Consider the following 19,476-nt stretch of genomic DNA (forward strand, 5'->3'; position numbering starts at 1 on the left):
TTATAGGGAGAGCGATAAAATGATTGAAAAAATAAGTTATATATATATATATGTATATACATATATATATAATAATATATATATATAATTTTACTCAGTTTTCTTCTACACACTAACACATGGGTTATGTTACATGAATTGGAAAAATAAATTTTAAAGTTTTAATATGCGTTTATTTATTATTACATATGATTAAGAACACAGGTAAAAATAGGCACAATACAATTATAGTAAGTACAATACCATAATAAATATTTTATAAGTAATTTAATATAAATACATGATGATATAATGTAGTAGTAGATAATAACAGTAAAAAAAAATAATATTAGTTGAGTCAGTAGTTTTCTATAGAATATTTATATTTCTTAATAGTCATATTTCTTAAATTCTTATAAATAATTTTTAAATTTATAGCCTTCTAAAATTTCAATACTTTTTAATCATACATTCTATATAAATACCATATTTAATTTAATATAATGTTTTTTATTGGAATTGAATTGTAATTCTTAAAATAATGTTCAGTAATATCAGTAAACGTATTGATGAATTTTGATGAACAAAAATTCTATTTTAATATTTATATGTTATATTTTTACAATTGCTGTTCTAAGAAAATAAAGCAAATTAAAATAGTTTATATAGTTTTCAAAAGTACTAGATAACAACTAGATTTATGGAAAGAAGATTCTTTCATAAATTCAATAGAACATGTATAGTTGTAACCACAACAATATTTGTAATATAATTATACATGATAACCTGTAATTACCTCCATTAAATCTAATTCAATCAATAAATCTCTAGGACTTAAGTAAATGAAGATCCTCTAATTAAATTACAATCATTGTTGCTTATAATAAAACTTATATTTTTAAGTTAAATTTATTTTGACTTGTACAATAAACAAGGAGTTATAGTGATCCACACAAAGGATTCTAATTCTTTAATTGCCCAAGGGATTCCACATGACTGATTCTATACCTGTCCTGTACAGCTATTTCTGGGCATAACATATAAAATATTTCCAAATGAGTAAATGTAGCTTTTGTTGCTATTTTTTACAATATGTTACTTCATTGATTTTTAGAGTTTGAAACAAAAAAGTAAAAGTTGTCATTTATTGGTTTTAAAACAAATAATTGCAAATGCAAAACAAAGCCATAATGTTATTCTAAATTAATCTGGACCAGTCGTTCTGAACCTGAAACCTGTAGATAAATGAGTAATAATCTGCAACTTGCATAGAAAAATATTAATATCAATATTTATTTTCACCACATACATTATATTTAAAAATTTCAATCTTACACTGTTAATGCTTTGAAATGGTAATAGGTATTAGTTATGTTGCTAAATACAGTAAGTCTTTTTGAAAATTTTTAGAACAACTACAAAAGTAATTGTTAAACAAATTTTTTTAAGCAGAAGTAATGTTTATATCTTGTAGTAGTACTTTATTTTTAGTGCAAGTACTCAAACATTCATTTTCATCTGATATTTAGATTAACAGTTCAGGTCATTGTTGATAGTCCTTCTAAACGTGTTCAAATATTGTTATTACATTTAAAAATGCAAAATTACCGAGCTTCAACCTCGCGAGCGCCCACAGTTAATTAAGAGGCACCCACAACAACGGAACATGAATTTACACATTATTTTCTCCACTGCCTTCTATGATATTAGTGGCACTGTCACTATTCAGAAAAATCTCATACTTATGCTCCCCTGCTAACGTCAGTTACCGCTATTACCGCAGTAATGTTGGGTTTGGCGTTTGAGGACTTCAACCTGTTCTAATAAGTCGCGAGCAAAACCAACGGGAAAACCCCAACAGGACAATTGCCGCCTCAAAGGACACAATCTTATAATTGCGGGCGAACCTTAATACTAGCCACCTATGGATCAGGTGGTTAGACAAACCCGGTCTCTCGGACCCCACAAGATGGGGAGGAGCCGGCTCAGGGCATCCATTATTCTCTCAAAATGCCAGTGGCTGTCGAGGATCAGTCCTAGATATTTCAGCTATCTAAATCAGGGGGGGGGGGGACTCTTCCCGAGATGATTGCATGGTCAGCACCTCGGTTTTATGGAGTGCCACCTCTAAATCTATCCCAGTGATTCAATCGATGACGCGCTGAACACTATCCTCGACTCGCTGAATGGCCCTCCAATCCTTTCCAACGGTCAGCAGCAACGTGTCGCTGAGGCCAGTAACACGTTAGGCTGAGGCCATCGGGAAGACCTTTGGTCCGCAGAACAATGTCGTGCTCAAGTTTTTTCTTAAGTTTTGTGACTAGTACGTGACAACAAGACAACCAAACATCTTGGTTTAATCGCTCTGGCTGCGAGGATAATAGCTTTATAAAGTGCTCCCTATTCTAAACTATGATGCACGGCAATGAGATGCATAACGTAGGGGGAAGAAAGTAGTCCCAAGTGGCCACCTGTTGAGTGCCTGCCGACCATCTATAGTATTTAGGCTTGCCCTAAAGGGATTGTAAACGTCTCCTTTACAATGAAGATACAGTCTGGACACTGACACTGCGTCGCACAGGAAGGAGGAGGGCACCGAGTATTATATGGTATGCATTTCCTGATATTCGCTGGAAATCGTGCGAGTGTGGTCACCATGTGCGGGAAATCCCATCCCTAGAAGTCGGGGGTGTCTTTGAAAGATTTCCTCCACGTATAAAAAAAGAAAAGCCATTACATATTTACGACTTATTTCAACAGTCTCTACGGGTCCCGTGAATAGGGGAAGAGGGTCCTAACGGGAGAAGAGGTAGAAGTCCTTAAACTCCAAGCCCGGTAGTCACTGGTGCTGCAGTAGCAGCAACGGCTGGCTCAAACCACTGTTTTTTTTTTTTTGTAAGTAGGGAAAATTTTCCACAAACTCCTCTGACCCCTTGAGATGGGGTCGAAGGGATCAACTCTCCTCCAAAGATCAGCGATATGTGTTAGACGAGGGACGATCGACTTACTGCCGTCGGGAAGGACCCCTGCCCTAGCACGGACCCCTGCAAAACTCCGGAGTATATCTCTCTCCATTCTATCCCGTACTGGTTTGGGTACTTCATCCACCTGCTGCAAAGGTAGTCTTCGACCATACATAGTCGGGGACTTCATGGTCTTTGAGTCCCTGTCTAATTACTCCCTCCCCCAGGTAAAGTGTAGCCACCTCATCGCAGGAAATGGTCAAAGTCGAGAGAAACCGGACACGATGAATCGCATTGATGGTCGACCATTCCTCCCGGAACCCGAACAGACACTCGGTCAGGTTGGACTCATCCCGCAACAGATGCCTGATGACACGGGCTGTCAGTGTTCTTTCGAAAAGTTTGTCTTCATCGTCGAGGTGGAGCAGAAAATGTTACTGTCCAGTTGGAGAGGAATCGTCTCCAAGGACGCCCTTATCCAAGACCCAGATTCGTCCAGATACACCGTCTTGGCCTAGGGCAGTGTGTTTCGCCCTATGCCTTCGGATGGTTATGGCTAGCTCCTCCTCGATAATCCCCTAACTCGGCAAACCAGTTATACGAGTCCTGACTCACCCTCCCCTACTATGGAGAAAAAAGCACTGACCACATTCCTGAACAACAGGAAGTTAAGACCCTCGGTGATTCGTAGTACTCAAGTTTGAAGATTATTCAACACCACCCTGTATGGACACTCTATGGATACTGTTCGTAGGTCTGACTTCGCGCCCTTGACCCAACTCTTAGGAGAACCGGAGCGACCGACAATAAGGCGGCTGCTCTCCCTCACACACGCAGCGAATTTCGGTGGGTGGACTGATCCCTCGCTGTAAGACTATAAGATAAAGGCTGCGTCGATGGTGGACGGGGGATGAGCCACTCTCCCATCTTCATGCTGCTGGACGCGGTCGCGAGCGCCCACGGCCGCCCTTTCATGCGACCCCCTGGTCAGAAATTGAGGTAGGAAAGTAGTAAATGCACATCACAATGCAGACACCGGATGTTATGCGGTCTGCAATCTCCGATGTTTCTCCTAAATCGTGTAAGTTGTAAATTGTGCAGTGGTGCCGGGTGTGGGAAATTTCACACTTCCCTCGAAATTCGTCCCCAATGATCGGGAGAGTTTTTAGATTTCCTCCACGTAAAAAAAAAAATGGTAGTAGAAGTATTTGTAGTAGTAGCAGTGCTAAAAGTAGTGTAGTAGTAGGCGTAATAGTAGTAGTTATAATGATTAAAAATAAAATTTTAATAAGAAGAAATTATTTTGTCTAACTTATTTCATTTATTCCTTTATTATTCTATATTTATCTTGCATTTCTTTAAGAAGTTATTTAATTGTATGTCGAATAATTTAAATTACAAAAAAAAAACGTATTTTAGAAAAATGTTTTTTGTAATTATTGTCTTCAAGTATTACAAAATCATTTCTGATCTGATTACCCACTGATTACGTTCAATTGTCGCATTCGGTATTTTGGTTCGTTGAATAAACTATAGTTTTAATTACGCCCGCTTGTCGTCAAGCGCTTCTTCGAAAATTTCAAGAATCGTTGGTAATACAATCCGCTCTCTACCTGACGTAGCGAAGCAGTGTTCACTCCTCCCGTTATAACATTGTTTCAGTCGCAAACATTGTCCAAGCAGAACGTATTCGATTTTCATATTGTTCCGGTATTATCACATCGACGTCCTTTGTTACAGAAACCCTAGGCCATAGACCGGGTATCTCGAAATAAATAAACGGTAGGCATTTTTAGGAGAATCAAAAACGTATTAATTGTTCAATTGATTTCTTGTGTTCAACTCTCTCCCTCATCCAAGTTATCGTTGAGAGCACGATTCTTGGTGTTCTAAAATTGTTCCCTTTCTTTTCAAACAAATATCTTACATCCATATACAGAGAGTCACAGCCAAAATCATACGCCAAGTATTACAAAATATTTCTCGGAAAAAAAATTTAAGGATGATTTGGAAACACCAATGTGGCAGGTATATAATACTAACGTCCTATCGGGGATACCCCTGATAGACTTGCTAACGGGCTCGGAATCGATGTTCGGCCAACAGACTGTCGAGACTATCCGGCCACTCCTATTGGACCGACACGATTGGGGCGGATCTCTCGCTGCTGGGCGTGGTAAGAGCCGAGAGAAAGTGAAAGGCCAGTAGCCTCCTTTTGCGAAACCATAATTTTGCAGAAGAAGACCACGGGACGAAGACGATAACGGGCTCACGTGAGTTCTAATAGGCCCTCCTAAGAGCGGCGGGCGGAGACGTGTTGGCCTGATGCCTCGGATCTTCGCCTGTGCCTCACCTGGCGAGAGGGTAGGTCTTAAATGAGTAAGAGCAAACACAAGATAAATGTCAGGCCGACAGCACAGGGGCACCTTGCGTTTCTGTGCCATTGGGCGCGGCTTTCATGCGGGGAATCCCACACTTCCTCCGGCCCCTTCCGAAGGGGTTGGGGAAGTCCCCCGAAGATGTTCCCTACGTAAAAGAAAAAAAATGGTATATAATACCAATACATCTGTACAAAATGTAAAAAAAGGTTTTATGACTATCATAGGCGTATTTTACACTTTTGAATCGGTAGAAATTTGTTAAAAAATTTTTCCGCAAAAGTAACCTTGACATTTTTACCATGGTCAAAATTTGTTACGATTGTATCATATTCTATTCATAGAGGGGAAAAAAACTTGCAAAAGGATTCATGGGTCGGCATTCAACAGTTCTGATAGAAAGTAATCAAATTTATCTTACTTTTTTATTTCCAGTATTTATCACTTCATACTGATGAAAATAAAATCAAAGAAATGAAAAATGAAATGCAATAACAAGATGTAAACATTAGTAATTAATCTAACTTTCGTATTATTTTTTGTTCGTTACTCGAGTCCAAAGAACAGATCCATCTACGTTTATATTCCGTAGCAATTGTGCTTGTGCTCTAATTTTAATATGACCACTATTATTTTGTAAATACATTTGTAGCCTGGCTTTTGTATTGTTGCGAATCCTTTGATGAAAACCTGATTCATTTCGTAATTGATAGAAGGTTTCATTTATACAGCGTTTCAAATTCCGGTATAGTCCTTTGCATACCCGCTTTACATACTGATGCCTTTACCGCACCCCAAAGAAAAAAACTAACCGGATTTAAATCACAATTCCGATGCAGGTCTTCGATCTATCTAACACGATCCGAACATGCGATTTAAAAATTATCGTACCGGGGCACTAAACTGTGAGGGTGCAACATTACACTATCCTGCGGAAACCCATTACAAAATAGGAACGTGCAGGTGCAATAACTTGCCCCCTACTCTCCAATGCACACGAGATCGATCGACCTTTCCAGATCGTATGAAGACGATTAATACTGATGCTCTATCTTCAAATCGATAATCTAATCGTTGAAAATTTCTTTGATCACTAACTTCTCTTAGACATTTTCAGTTACGTCTTATTCACTCTCTATAGATATTACATGCCAAAATGTAATTGCCCAAAGATTCATTAATTGCACGAAGCATTTGTTGAATATTTTTGTACTCTCGAAGCATAGTGAAATGTAAACGAAAGCACAGTGCTACGCTATTCCGTTCGCTATCTCAAGACTACAACTGACTCTGATACTGATTCTGACACTGACTCTGACACTGACTCTGACACTGACTCTGACACTGACTCTGACACTGACTCTGACACTCACTCGCGTTGCGTTCGTCCTTAAAATCTAAACCATATGAATACACACACTCTCATACTTTAGAAAAAGATCGCCTATACTATTTAACCAATTCTTACAAACAGATACACGTCGGTACATTCCACACAGTCTCAACATTATACTCTGCAGGTCATTTACTGGCGCCATGCATACTTGACGCATTCACAAGTTAGGATGCTAGCGAAGAGTAGTGCGTGTGTGTGTTAGAGAGAGAAGGTAAAAACGAGCAGAGCCAGAAGCAACCCTTTGTGAGGGGTCGTAACGACCTGAAGTTCTTAAAATATATTGGAACATAGTTTTAAAAAAACTGTAAATCCGGAAACAGTAAAAAGAGTATTAGGAAAACAAAATTTTGATGGCCGTACAGCTCGAAATAAACCTTTTGTTTTAAAAGAGCTAGTTTTAGCTAGTTTTGCTTGTTTTAAAAGAGAAAAGTAGAAAGAAAGGCTTATATTTCGCAAAACTATTTAATCGAAGATTTTGATTTTTGGAAAGAGACTATTTTTACAGATAAAATAAATGTAATATTTTTCATTCGGATGGTAAAATTAGAGTGTGACCGAATGAAGAATAAAAATAAAAAATTAAAACTACTGTGAAATACAGGGGGCAATCAATGGTGGTCTGAGGTTGCATCTCTGCTGCTGGAATGGGTAGTTTAGAATTTATTGAAGGAAGTATGAATAAATACAATTATATAAATATTTTTAAAAAATCTAAAGAACACTTCTGAAAAATTAAAAATTTCAAACCGCTTTAAATTGTATAGCGACAACAATGCCAAACACACGTTACACGTAACTTGGATGTGATTACTTTATAATTGTCCCAAAGTAATAAATACACCCCTGCAATCACCTGTTTTGAAGACAATAGAGTACATCTGACATGAATTGGAAATTAAAATCTGGAAGCATGTCATTAAAAATAAGAATAATTTAAAAAGAGCACTAATAATGATATAGAGTAAAATCGAACACAATTTTACTAAACAATTAGTAAGATCGATGTCAAATAGATTGTGTGAGATGGAATATAATCAAGGGTATTCAACAAAATACTGAAATCTTAATTACAACTGAATTTTACTTTGTTATTTTTTTTTTCATATAAAAAGGTACATTTGCAAGGTTCGTTACAATAAACTAGTGGAAATTTGAATATATTAGTAATTAAACAGTTGCCATATTTACCATGTCTTTAATATAATGACTGCTTGAGTTAACAATTTTCAAATTTTTTTTATTTAATCACAGATAAGTTTAGCAAAAAAATATATGAGCATACAGCGAATTAAAATGCCAACTTTCTATGGTAGGAACCCATTGTCTCCTTGTAAGATACCTTAGAACAATACCATTATAAAATTAAATAAACCCAATCCACCTGTACATCCAACAACAACAGTCTGATTCTATTAAAATCTATCTTCTCTTTTTTTGTCGATAATCGGTAAGACATCACATATATAGTAATTAAATTTTTTTTATGTTTTCAAATTATTGTAAATAAAATTAATTTAAGTATACCTGTACATTACAAATTTATCGAATTAAAAAATTATGTATTTTAGTTTCCTTTACAAGTAGTATGGATGAATTAAATTATATATTAAATAATTACTTTATCAATTATTGAAGCTCAAATCAATTATTTCTATTGCGCACTTTTCTTAAAGCAAATTGGAAGTAATTTTCTTGGTGCAGTTTTAAGGTTGTCTACATCATACTGAAGCAAATGTTTCTGTTGTATTTGACTGTGCAGAATACTTTCAAGTGTGGCTATATTAGCTTCATGTTCAAATTCCGCTTGTAACATATTTTCCTGTAGTTAAAGAACGTTATTGAATGTTATTTATGTACTCTATTACAGTAAGAGAATTTAATAAAGTTATACTTACTTCTGAAATTGGAACTTGTTCCAAAATTTTCTTAATCTTGATCTTTTCTTCCTCCAACAATGTTAGCAAATTTAGTTTTTTAGTATTATTTCGAATTAAATTTGCTAAAACACTTAATCCTTCACTGTAGTCCTGTTTTATATCTTAAAAAAAAATACAACAAATGATCATGTAGTAAGTTTTTATTAAAATGGTTCTATAGAGCTCTAAGTTTTTAAATTTACTTTTTATTTCATCAGTAAAATTCTTCATGATTGTGCGTATATCAATCTTACTATCATAAATCAATCTCTGTAAAACAATTTCATACAGGCTGATCAAAGATAATTTTCGGCCAAATTTTTGTATCATTTTCTCTTTAATTTCTACTTTTAACTTTTTATTTTGTGTGTCCATGTATTTCAGATCCAATTTTATTCTTTTAAGGTGTGCTTCATTTTTTCTGCAACAAAGAAATATTTGTTTCTTGCTAATTACTTTACATTACTTCTAACTTACTTGCGTTTTTCTTCTAAGTCGTAAGTTTCTTTCTGCAGAATTCCAACTCTAGCATACAAATTTGATAATTCTTTTTTATTAAAAATTACACAATTTTTCATTTCTGCAATATGTCCAGAATTTGATATGTGTTGAAGTTGATGAATCTTTAATACAACTGTCACATTAATGTTATTTAATTTTCTCTGATTTTCTATCTATTGAGAATAAAAATTAAGTAAATAAGTCACTTTGAAAGACATTGTACAAGGTGTATGGAAAAAGTCTGAAACTTTAAGAAGTGATTCGACTTGCCGAAATAAGATGAAAATTAAGAATGACAAAATTACACTTAAAATTTTGTATACCAGTTATTGTTCATTGGAAATACACCTAAAAAATATAAAAAATGATAGACTTATGCTACTGGCAACACATAGGCACCAAATGTTTCATGACGTGGGTAGTGATCAGCAGTACCGTGGTCATCTAGAAAGACCAACTTAGCTCGTAATCAACGTCGTAATTTTATACAATTTTTTTTATGTCACATGATGTTAAGTTATTATATCAACTACGAAATAAGTGAACCCTTTTAGGTGACTATGGTACTGTCAATAACTGCCATAAAACAGGTGACGTTCTTGCACTGACAGTAGTACAAAGACCATATTTCTGATATCTTTAAAACAATTAATAACTTCAACACAAAGCTTAAAATGTCATTTCGTCATTTTTTAGTTTTATCTTATTTTGGTATGTATTTCTTAAAGTTTTGGACACTTGTTATCAAATATCCTGTATAAAATATCTCAAACTACCATGAAAGCTTGTAAATCTTCTAGATTATTTCTGAAGTTATTTTCAATGACCTTTAAATTTTTGGAATCTATCTCTAATTCTTTTTGCAATAGTTCTATTTCTTTCTGCTCCTCTTTAATTTGGAATTCATATACATATCGATTTTCTCTCATGGAAAATGCCATATCATACAACTGTTTATCACATCCTAATGGGCATATATTTTCATCAAATGGAATGTGTTTAGTTTCAGAATCTACTGTTGTATTTGTTTCGTCAGAGCTGGTTTCTGATGATTGTGTAATTGAATCCAAAGAACCTAAAATTATAATTGAATTAATAAAATATAGTAAGTGAAGTAAGATTAATATAAATGGAAATTAAATAATGAAAATTTGTAATTATAAAAGTAAGGAAATTTAACACCATTTCTTTGTTTCACGGCCATATGTTTCTTTTTAAATATTTTTTGAAGAAAATCATGAAATTTGTTTCCAGCTATAACTTTTGCAAATTCAACAGCAACATCTTTTATCTTTATATGCAATTTTTGAATTTTTTCTTCTTGTGTTACAATTTTGGCATTTATAGCTTGTATCTGTTAAATTACATTGTGTATTAATTTGAATCAATTAATTATTATTTTTATTCTCATAGTGATAATAACTTTTAACATCACTGCAACACGTTTATTTGATGTTTGGTTAACTTTTTCTTCAAGACCATATTCCACTGCTTCACACTCCCTCAGAACAATAAATTCTTCATAAAGAGTTAACAAATTTAGATTCATATAAGTACTCTGATATACAACATCAAGTCTACATTCTTCTAATTCATTTAATTCACGTTCCAAGTGCTTATAACTATCATTAATATATCGTAAAATACAATCTTGCTCATATATTTTTCGCCACATTCGAGAGCGTTTCATTTCACGTTCCCATGAAGTTTGAACAGAATCACTTGTATTTAGATTTCTAATTAAATTTGTTGGTATATATAAATGATCTTTTATTTTTATCTTCGAAAAAGAAACAAGAGTAGAAAGACTTGCTATGTCTTCTCTAAAGTCTGTTGTATCATCACAAAATAATACTTCATGTTCTAAATCGAACAGACCAATTGATTGATCTGTGCTTATTGATTGTCTTTGTCGTCTTACTTGTTGCATCTTTTCTGACATTGACATATGTTTCTCAAGCTAAAAAAATGATGTTATTCTAAAGTCATACTCTTTCATGTTCTAATCATAAAGAATTATAACTTCAACTAACCTTAAGATTATGTTCAGGAAATTCAGTATCAAGATTTAACTTTGGTAGCTGTGGTAAAGGTTTTATACTTTTTAATGGAATTTCCATATGAATTTTTTTTAGAATGTCCATTAATCTAATTACTTCTTTTTGCAATCTTTGTTTTTGTGATCTAATTGAGTACAATTTTGCATTGTAATTCTCCCGCAAGTAATGAAGCTATAAAAAATAATTATTTTATAAACCACACATTATAATAAGAAATTGTATGATAGTTATACCTTACTTCTACCATCTAGCAGTTGTTTGTATTTAGTAGCAACAGTTTCCTTTTTCATAGTTAAATTAAAACCTGTACTCATCTTCAAATTATATTCACCAATAGTTTTTTTCGTTTCTTCAAGCAAAGATGCATCTTCTATACGATTTTTAAATAAATTTGGTTTTCTAGAATATAGTGTTTGCCACTAAAAATATCATAATACCATATGATATACACTATTTACCATATAATTAGTTTTAATTATAAATTTTTTACTTCTTTTTGTCGTTGAATTAATTTTCTTTTCTTCTCTTTGTATTTTAGTAGCATCTGATTAATTTGTAATTTTAATACAGATGACAAATCACTATAATCAGCTAGAACATCTTCTAAATATTGTATTTCTTCTTCTTGCAATTCTCCTTTCTCTTCTTTTATTTCTTCTTGTGCTATCCTACAATTGAACAACAATATGTATGCAAATTGTTCAAAAAATAATTAAATAGTATGTTTTAACAAAAAGAGGTTCATAATTATGTAAATGACAATATAAAAAAAACAAAATTATTTTTCCATAGGACATTATTAAATTTTATTTTAATAGAATTCTACATTTCACTCAAAAAATATAATTTAAAATTATTAAATTCGATAATGATATATATGCACAAATTGTTCCATTTAAGTTAACACAATGAAATATGTCATAGACAAGTAATTAAAAAAAAAAGGTGGAATATATAATTCATGACTTTAAGAAGGTATTTAAATGGAATTATTAATTTTTTAATACATGAGCATTTTTAAAATCATTTCAAGGTCAACTTTTTTTTATTTAAACCTATTTGCTTTATTTCAAAATTTTATTCTACATGAGAAAATATATTACTTTTATCTGAAACATTTTTTTGTGAAACCTCTATTTTTTAAGATATTTGGAAGAACATCTATAAAATGATTATCTACTAGAATCCAAGAAGTTTCAGTATTACTCTTCATATAATGTTTATATTTTGTATCTGTTTTAATTTTGTGGAAGCCTATTCATTTGTATGTAAATACACTTACTGATAGTTTATATTTGATCAAAAGTAGAAATAGTTAGCAGATATATTATTACCCACATTTCTGCAGTAATTAATTTATTGTGACTCAAATAGGAAATACTTTACAGTTACAGAAAAAAATTGAAATGATTTTTATTTATTGTGAATCAAGACAAAATATTAATAAAACTGTTAATTTGTATGCTTTACAGTATTCTAGAAGATATTTATTACATGGTTCATTTTGTTATGTTGTTAAACAGTCTTCTCAAGATGGTAGTGTATAAATGAAAAGATGCATATGATGAAAAATAGATACATATAAAAGTAATAAAGTTTGTGTGTTAGTTGCAGTGACTGACAATACAATTGAGTATTCATTTAATTTCTTACAGTTCTAAAATATTTCAAGTGAGTGTTTAGCGAATTTTAAAACATTATAAGTTCTACTCATACAAAGTGTCTCTATACCAAAAACTACATGGAAATGATTTTCGTAATCGAATAACATTTCGTGAATGGACTTGAAATCAAATACAAGTCAATGAGGATTTTTTCTCCAATTCCCTGACTGATGAGATCACGTGATCAAACTTTTTTCTACTTTTGAACTTTTTTTCTACTCCACAGATTATTTCTTATGGAATTATCTTGAAGAAAAGGAACATCACGATCCACCTATCACTCCAAAAAATATGAAAGTTTGAGAGAAGAGAAATTTGATTATCTTATTAAACTTTATATATATATTAAATGCGCGCATTAGCAAGTGTTTGGAAGCTGAAAATCATCATTTTGAACATTTGTTACAATGTAATAATGTCTTAATGTAATAAATATAAAAAGTGAATGTAATACTGTAACAATTTTACAGGTGTTCCTTTAAATACCTTAACAATAGCAGTTTTACAAAAAAATGTTTCGAATAACTGTAATGTATATTCTTAAGAAAAATAGGATTCCAAAATAAAAAATGTAGGTTAAAAATGCCATTGAAACCCCTCTTAAAATCATAAAAGACATGTTTTATCTCTTTTTTTTAATTAATCGTCTATAGATATTTTGTTATATCAACTTAAATGGTAAACTTATACAGTCTATATAAAGGAAAAATATATATACCTGCTTGTTTTTTGTTGTTCTTCAACATGTTTCATTGTTACTATGTGTTTTGAAATATTATCAATATTCAGTTTTAATTCTCTTAATGAATACACTGCTTTATCCTCATTTCTATTTTTAAATTTTGTATGTTAATAAAAATAATTTTACAAATTAAAATAAAATAGTGCTTACAATATACTGCAAACTGCAAAAGGTAAGTGTGTAACAGGTGTAATGAAATGATTCATAAGCTTCTCCAATTCTAGTTTACTTTTCTGCTCTTGGAATTCTAACTTCTTTTGTGTTGAAGCTATTTGTGCCTTTAAGTGCTGATCCAAGTGTTCTACAATTCTGGAATCTAATTCAAATTGTTGTATCTGCTGCGATGGCAAAAGACTTTTATTTCTAATTTTGTAAAGAAAAATAAATTGTTATAAGGCAATAATTATCTTTATGTACTTAACAAAAATAAATGTTGTACCTATTAGTAATTTTGACATAATCTTCTATTAAACCACGTATAATTTGCAAAATTTCTTTTTTTTTCTTGTTTGCATCTGAAATAATTCGATTTTGTTCCATTTGAGTGATTACTTCTTCCAAACTTGGATAATTAGCATCCTCAATGTCTTCAATATTTTTGGGCTATATTATAAAAATAATTCCAGACATTAAACTTTAATCGATTGGCTTAAAAATACTAACTGAGAAATTAGCTTACTAGAGGTAAAGAATCCTGCACTTTTGGTATTTCTACATCCTCGTTAGGTGTATCATCGTTAATTTTAAAAGAAAATAGATTTCCATCATAACCACATGTCAGTAACATTTCCCTATTGTAACTCAATAACATTTTAGATATACATCCATTATAATAATCATGTATAGGAAGAATCCAAAAATCTGAGAAATCTAATGAGTCTTCTTCCGTTATTTTACAAACATAAAGTTCTCCATATTGTGTTCCCAAAAATAAATATTTGTTTTTGCTTTAAGAAAAATAGCATTTTTTAAAAATAATTTTAAATAATTTAGTACTTAAAATAATTCTTTTTAAAATAATTTGATATTTCATACTAAAAAAGACATTTGTGAATCTCTGTATCCTCTGCAGCTTTAATTATTCTACTCCTAACTGGTTTATTGTTTTTTATTCTTCCAGACAGTGGACGTGGATATTCATAAACATATCCTGCATCAAAACCAGACATAAGTAGCCATATATTTCCATTTCTACCATATTGTGCTACTAAAACTTTATTTGGAACTTCTGGAATGTAAATTTCTGGGAGAATGATATCCTTGTTATTAATTTCCACTAAAAGAAAAAATTAAATTAGAATAATCAATTTAAAGTTCAAAATAAGCTGCTTGAATAAAATTAAACATATGTTATTACTAAGAAATGCTTCTTCATCAATTACAACATGAGGATTTTCTGCTATCAATTCTTCCATTTGTTTCTTTTTTTCTTTGAGTCTATTCTCTTTTTCTTTTTCATACTTATTTCTCACAATTTCCCTTTGTATTGACGATTTTATTGATTCAAACTTAAATGCTGCAGAATTACACTTGACAAGCTCGTAAGACGTAATTGTATATGATTGAACTGATGTAGGTAATTCTATTTCTACACAGTCTCCTTTTGAACATCCAATTAGTAAAGTTGCCTTCTATCCAAAATAAATTAAATAATTGTCTTTACTATATTTCACTGACTTAAAGTAACAAGGCTGATATTTACTTCTTTTGGATTCCATGTCATACAAGTAACAGATGAAGGAATTTTTATATACCCAATCGGTATAAGTTCAGGATAAGTATTAGTAGAGTGAATACTAAATGTAAAAATTGTAGCATCTTCGCTACCTGTTACAAGTAAACTAAATAAAAATTGTCTTTATTAGAAAAATATAATTATCTTTAAATTTATATGAAACATACCTACAAGAAACATTAATACACATTACGGAAATTGACATTGAATGTGGTTTTAAAACTTGAATCAATCTTGTATAATCTCTTTTTATATTATTTTCTATGTTGGCTGTTTTTATTGCTATTGTTACCATTCGAATAATGCCACTTTCAAAAGCACATACCAGTGTTGAGCCTGTTTCTTCAATCTAAACATCTTTGTGATATTATGTCTTTTTAACAACTTAAGAACAATAAAGAAATATTATTTACCTTGGGTGGAAACCAAATCACTTGAGTTCCAATGTCATGAAATATGTGCACAACATTTAGTTTCTTTTCAATATAATTGTAAATGTGCAATTGGCCACTTTGATCAAGTGTAGCTACAAAAGGTCCCCATACAGCTATATCCATATCAACTATGGCACCAGCATGGCATGTAAAAATTTTTTGTTGTTGCTGTTGTCTATTATTGGTGCAAAGATCAAGTAACCACAATCCTCCATTTCCATCCTATCACATATTTTATTAAATAATAATGTTACATTTTTATAATGTGATATATTTACCTGAGCATACCAAATTGTTTTTTCTGGATCATTTGGCTCTTGTTTCTGAATACTCATAAGCATTGCACTTCTTTTTGAATACTCTTTTCCCTCCGTAATGTGAAATTCATAAATTGGTTGTATTTCAAGTAATTGCTTTTCACTAGGAAGATCAGCATCATCAATAGTCTCATAAAACCAAAATCGTATCCACCCATCTAAACCTATCATATTAAATATTGTAATTTTCAATCCTTCCTTTGCTGCTAATCATATACATTACACCATTACCAACTGATATAAGTTCTCCATTTATGAATTCAAATTGAGTAATACAACCAATGTGTGCTGCTTGTTTATTTTTACTACATGCTTCAAGTTTAATTATACTTTCATCCCATAAAAGTATGTTACCCCATTCACATCCTGAAATTACCTAAAGTATAAACATGTATAAGGACAAAATTTTGACTTCCAAAAAGTAGCTGTCTTGTTTTCTTGATTTCTTACTGTTTCATTTGGCATTGGATGAATTGCTATAATATCAGAGATCTCTGTATTTCCAAATTTACCAATTTCACCTTTAAGTTTTAAGCCAGTGAAAGTCTTAGATACTTTCCAAAATTTAATATGTTGTGATCCACAAGATGTTAATTGCCCAGGAATATATTTAGAAAAAGTTACATTATATACATCTTGAACATGAGATTTACATTGTAAAATAATGTTTGATTTTTTCCAATTCCAAAGAGAAATATAATAATCGGGTTCACCACCTTGTGAAGTCAATAGCAAACCATCAGGGCTGTAAATAAAAAATTTTGTCTTAACAGTACAAAGGTTTTATAATTATGTATTATAAATTCATTTACCTGTAAGTTAAATGAAAATAACGTTTAGTTGTCCCTCCTTTTAAAATAGTTACAATTTCCATGGAAGGCCAATTATAAATAGTTATTAAGGGGTCTATTCCATTTTCACCAACAGCTATATGTTCAATGATAGGATTTTTCTGTAATGAAATTATAAAGTTATCATTCTTACATGAAATTTGTTAATGGCATAAATTTATTAATGTTAATTTTAGAAAACTTACACATATGTGACCAATACCACCACCCATAGAGCCTCTTCTAAACCAAATTTTATTTTCTACTACATTGTAAAAGTGAATTAAATTACCAGAAGCAAAGACAATGGTATTCATATCAGCTATACAAAGATTAAAATATCTTTGACAATTATATGCATATGAATGACTGTTAAATATTAAGAATTTATATGAAATAAAATATAAATAAGAAAATCTAAAGGGGAATAATTAATTTTTTCATTAAGGATACAAAAATTCTAAAATATTTTTAGGTACACTCCCATTTTTTGATTTCCTAGCTATAGATGAATATTCTTCGATTCTTCCTAAATCTAATTTATGCTCTTCATTTACTTCAACAAATTCTTTTTCTTCTTTATTTTCATATTCATATAATTCCAAATCATTTTGCGAAACTAATTTAGTATTTTTACTTCTTTTCGAATCATGACCATTTTTAAATTCAACTTTACCACCGTCAGCCATTTTGTTTTCATGGATCAATTCGCAAGTGTCAACGCAACTATGAAAATATAAAAGCTGGAGTACAAATGTGCTTTTCAATCATTTCAATCGATTTATATGACTTTTTGTAAGTAGTTATTGAAATACACAGATTTTCTCACGAAGTTTCTAGATTTTTGATTGATTTAATTTATGCATTTTGCTAACTCAGAAGCGGCAATAAACTCAATTTTATGTTTTATTCTTGTTGATCAGCGGCTGTCAAGTGCACTAATACCAATATCGGTTGACATTAAGTCAATATAACCATGGCAAGTAATTAATGAAATATCATTAAATATATTTGTTTTTATTATTTGTTGTAATAATGAAGTTTAAGAATACTTTTAAAAAAATAATACTAAATGTTATATAATATTAAGTATTATTTATTAATAATATTTATGAATTACATACAAGATAAATTTTCATAAAAATTCTAACATGGCTCATGACTTGATGTACAGATTCGCTTCATTCTCATTCAAAATAGAGCTGGAAAAACCAGATTAGCAAAGTGGTATATGAATTTTGATGATGACGAAAAACAGAAATTAATAGAGGAGGTTCATGCAGTGGTGACTGTGCGAGATGCTAAACATACTAACTTTGTTGAGGTAAAGCTTCATATATTAATTTTGATAATATGAGAAATCTAATCTTTCATGTTTTAGTTTCGTAACTTCAAAATTGTATATAGAAGATATGCTGGTTTATATTTTTGCATTTGTGTTGATGTCAATGATAATAATTTGTGTTACCTAGAAGCAATACATAATTTTGTTGAAGTATTAAATGAATATTTCCATAACGTGTGTGAGTTGGACCTGGTGTTTAATTTTTATAAGGTAATTTTTAACTTTTAATTATGTATCGAAACAAAACACATTTTTAAAATAAAAATCTTCCACAGGTATATACAGTTGTAGATGAAATGTTTTTGGCAGGTGAAATAAGGGAGACAAGTCAAGCAAAAGTATTGAAACAACTTCTGATGTTAAATTCGTTAGAATAAAATTATTCAACATTATCTCTTTATATTAATCAAATACATTGTATTATGAAGATGTAAAAAATAAATTACATTATGAATAACAAATCTTGTCACTTGATTGTATAGCCTTAATTTTACTTGTATCTTAGTAAACTAATTCTTGAAATTTTTAAATCTATTTTATACAATTAAACATAGTGATGCAGATAGATAACCAGTTATAAGAAATAATACAATATTACAAGATTTAAAAATTAATAATTTTTCTAAACTCTAAAGTATTTGGATCGTAGATATTTTAGGTGTTTTATATGTTGAATGTTATTATCTAAATTATCATTCTACTTGTATTAGTAAAAGTTTGATAATTGATTAAACCAATATTAGATGCAATGTTCAGCTACTATGTAGTTTAACCACTTGATGACAGTAAATGAATAACAAAAATTTTATTGTGGCGCACTAGTCAAAGAAGTCAGTTTCATATTCTTCAATAAAATATACAGAGTGTGATACATTTTTATACATATTTACTTTCTACACTGATTATTATTTAATGTTTACAATTATTTAAATTTGTATAGAGAAATTACACATATACAATTGGTTGAAGTATTTTCCACAGGATACACCTGAATTATAGATGAATTATTCTTTGCAAATTTAATTTATTTTCTTTTTAAAATAAACATACATATACATATCTCTACTAATCAAAGTCATGACTAAGACTAACTAAACAATTAACTACTAGGAAGGTTTTTGAAGCCGTTCGGTGTTATTGTAACTAAAGTAAAATGTAATACGTATCATTATGTAAGCTATAAATGATTATATTCTGAAGTTTATGAAATATATAG

General features: G+C 30.9%; 2 protein-coding genes and 1 long non-coding RNA gene across 7 annotated transcripts; 2 read left to right on the plus strand and 1 right to left on the minus strand.

Moving 5' to 3' along the window:
• Positions 1–122: 122 nt before the first annotated feature.
• Positions 123–4,172, plus strand: LOC143151621 (uncharacterized). The gene is made up of 3 exons (XR_012993398.1): positions 123–230; positions 2,880–3,098; positions 3,170–4,172. It is a non-coding gene; the product is annotated as an uncharacterized LOC143151621 (long non-coding RNA).
• A 1,042-nt stretch (positions 4,173–5,214) lies between these two features.
• Positions 5,215–17,848, minus strand: LOC143151592 (cilia- and flagella-associated protein 44). 4 transcript variants are annotated; one of them, XR_012993382.1, is made up of 27 exons: positions 17,369–17,848; positions 17,122–17,284; positions 16,898–17,037; positions 16,536–16,830; positions 16,317–16,461; positions 16,047–16,249; positions 15,748–15,990; positions 15,502–15,683; positions 15,302–15,440; positions 14,957–15,230; positions 14,635–14,875; positions 14,279–14,546; positions 14,039–14,202; positions 13,750–13,962; positions 13,576–13,686; positions 11,684–11,861; positions 11,427–11,612; positions 11,167–11,364; positions 10,557–11,093; positions 10,316–10,487; positions 9,910–10,208; positions 9,110–9,306; positions 8,836–9,053; positions 8,612–8,754; positions 8,335–8,535; positions 7,905–8,240; positions 7,497–7,618 (listed from the first exon to the last, which is right to left on the minus strand). XR_012993382.1 is itself a non-coding variant. In XM_076320899.1 (26 exons), the coding sequence occupies exons 1-25, from the start codon at positions 17,602–17,604 to the stop codon at positions 8,368–8,370; spliced, it is 5,313 nt and encodes a 1,770-aa protein (XP_076177014.1). In that variant the 5' UTR covers positions 17,605–17,848; the 3' UTR covers positions 5,215–5,468; positions 8,335–8,367. The 4 variants fall into 4 exon arrangements, 3 of the variants coding, with proteins under 3 accessions (XP_076177014.1, XP_076177013.1, XP_076177015.1); XM_076320899.1 differs by lacking the exons at positions 7,497–7,618; positions 7,905–8,240 and adding an exon at positions 5,215–5,468; XM_076320898.1 differs by lacking the exon at positions 7,497–7,618 and having other exon boundaries at positions 7,820–8,240.
• Ap-2sigma (adaptor protein complex 2, sigma subunit) lies at positions 17,607–18,715 on the plus strand. 2 transcript variants are annotated; one of them, XM_076320935.1, is made up of 5 exons: positions 17,607–17,710; positions 17,839–17,894; positions 18,090–18,239; positions 18,297–18,470; positions 18,536–18,715. In XM_076320935.1, the coding sequence occupies exons 2-5, from the start codon at positions 17,892–17,894 to the stop codon at positions 18,635–18,637; spliced, it is 429 nt and encodes a 142-aa protein (XP_076177050.1). In that variant the 5' UTR covers positions 17,607–17,710; positions 17,839–17,891; the 3' UTR covers positions 18,638–18,715. The 2 variants fall into 2 exon arrangements, with proteins under 2 accessions (XP_076177050.1, XP_076177051.1); XM_076320936.1 differs by lacking the exon at positions 17,607–17,710 and having other exon boundaries at positions 17,820–17,894.
• The last annotated feature ends 761 nt before the right edge of the window (positions 18,716–19,476 follow it).

This window comes from Ptiloglossa arizonensis, chromosome 9, assembly GCF_051014685.1.
Source record: "Ptiloglossa arizonensis isolate GNS036 chromosome 9, iyPtiAriz1_principal, whole genome shotgun sequence".
In the NCBI taxonomy this organism is placed as follows: domain Eukaryota; kingdom Metazoa; phylum Arthropoda; class Insecta; order Hymenoptera; family Colletidae; genus Ptiloglossa; species Ptiloglossa arizonensis.

What these genes read in the sequence shown, in the direction of transcription:
- Ap-2sigma (XM_076320935.1), top strand. An exon ending in AACATACTAACTTTGTTGAG is followed by an intron (nt 18,240 to 18,296) that starts GTAAAGCTTCAT and finishes TTCATGTTTTAG; the next exon opens with TTTCGTAACTTCAAAATTGT. An exon ending in TGGTGTTTAATTTTTATAAG is followed by an intron (nt 18,471 to 18,535) that starts GTAATTTTTAAC and finishes AATCTTCCACAG; the next exon opens with GTATATACAGTTGTAGATGA.
- LOC143151592 (XM_076320899.1), bottom strand. Translation starts at nt 17,604, where the DNA reads ATGGCTGACGGTGGTAAAGTTGAATTTAAAAATGGTCATGATTCGAAA. An exon ending in TGGAGAACTTATATCAGTTG is followed by an intron (nt 16,250 to 16,316) that starts GTAATGGTGTAA and finishes TTAATATGATAG; the next exon opens with GTTTAGATGGGTGGATACGA. An exon ending in TATGTCAAAATTACTAATAG is followed by an intron (nt 13,963 to 14,038) that starts GTACAACATTTA and finishes TTACAAAATTAG; the next exon opens with AAATAAAAGTCTTTTGCCAT.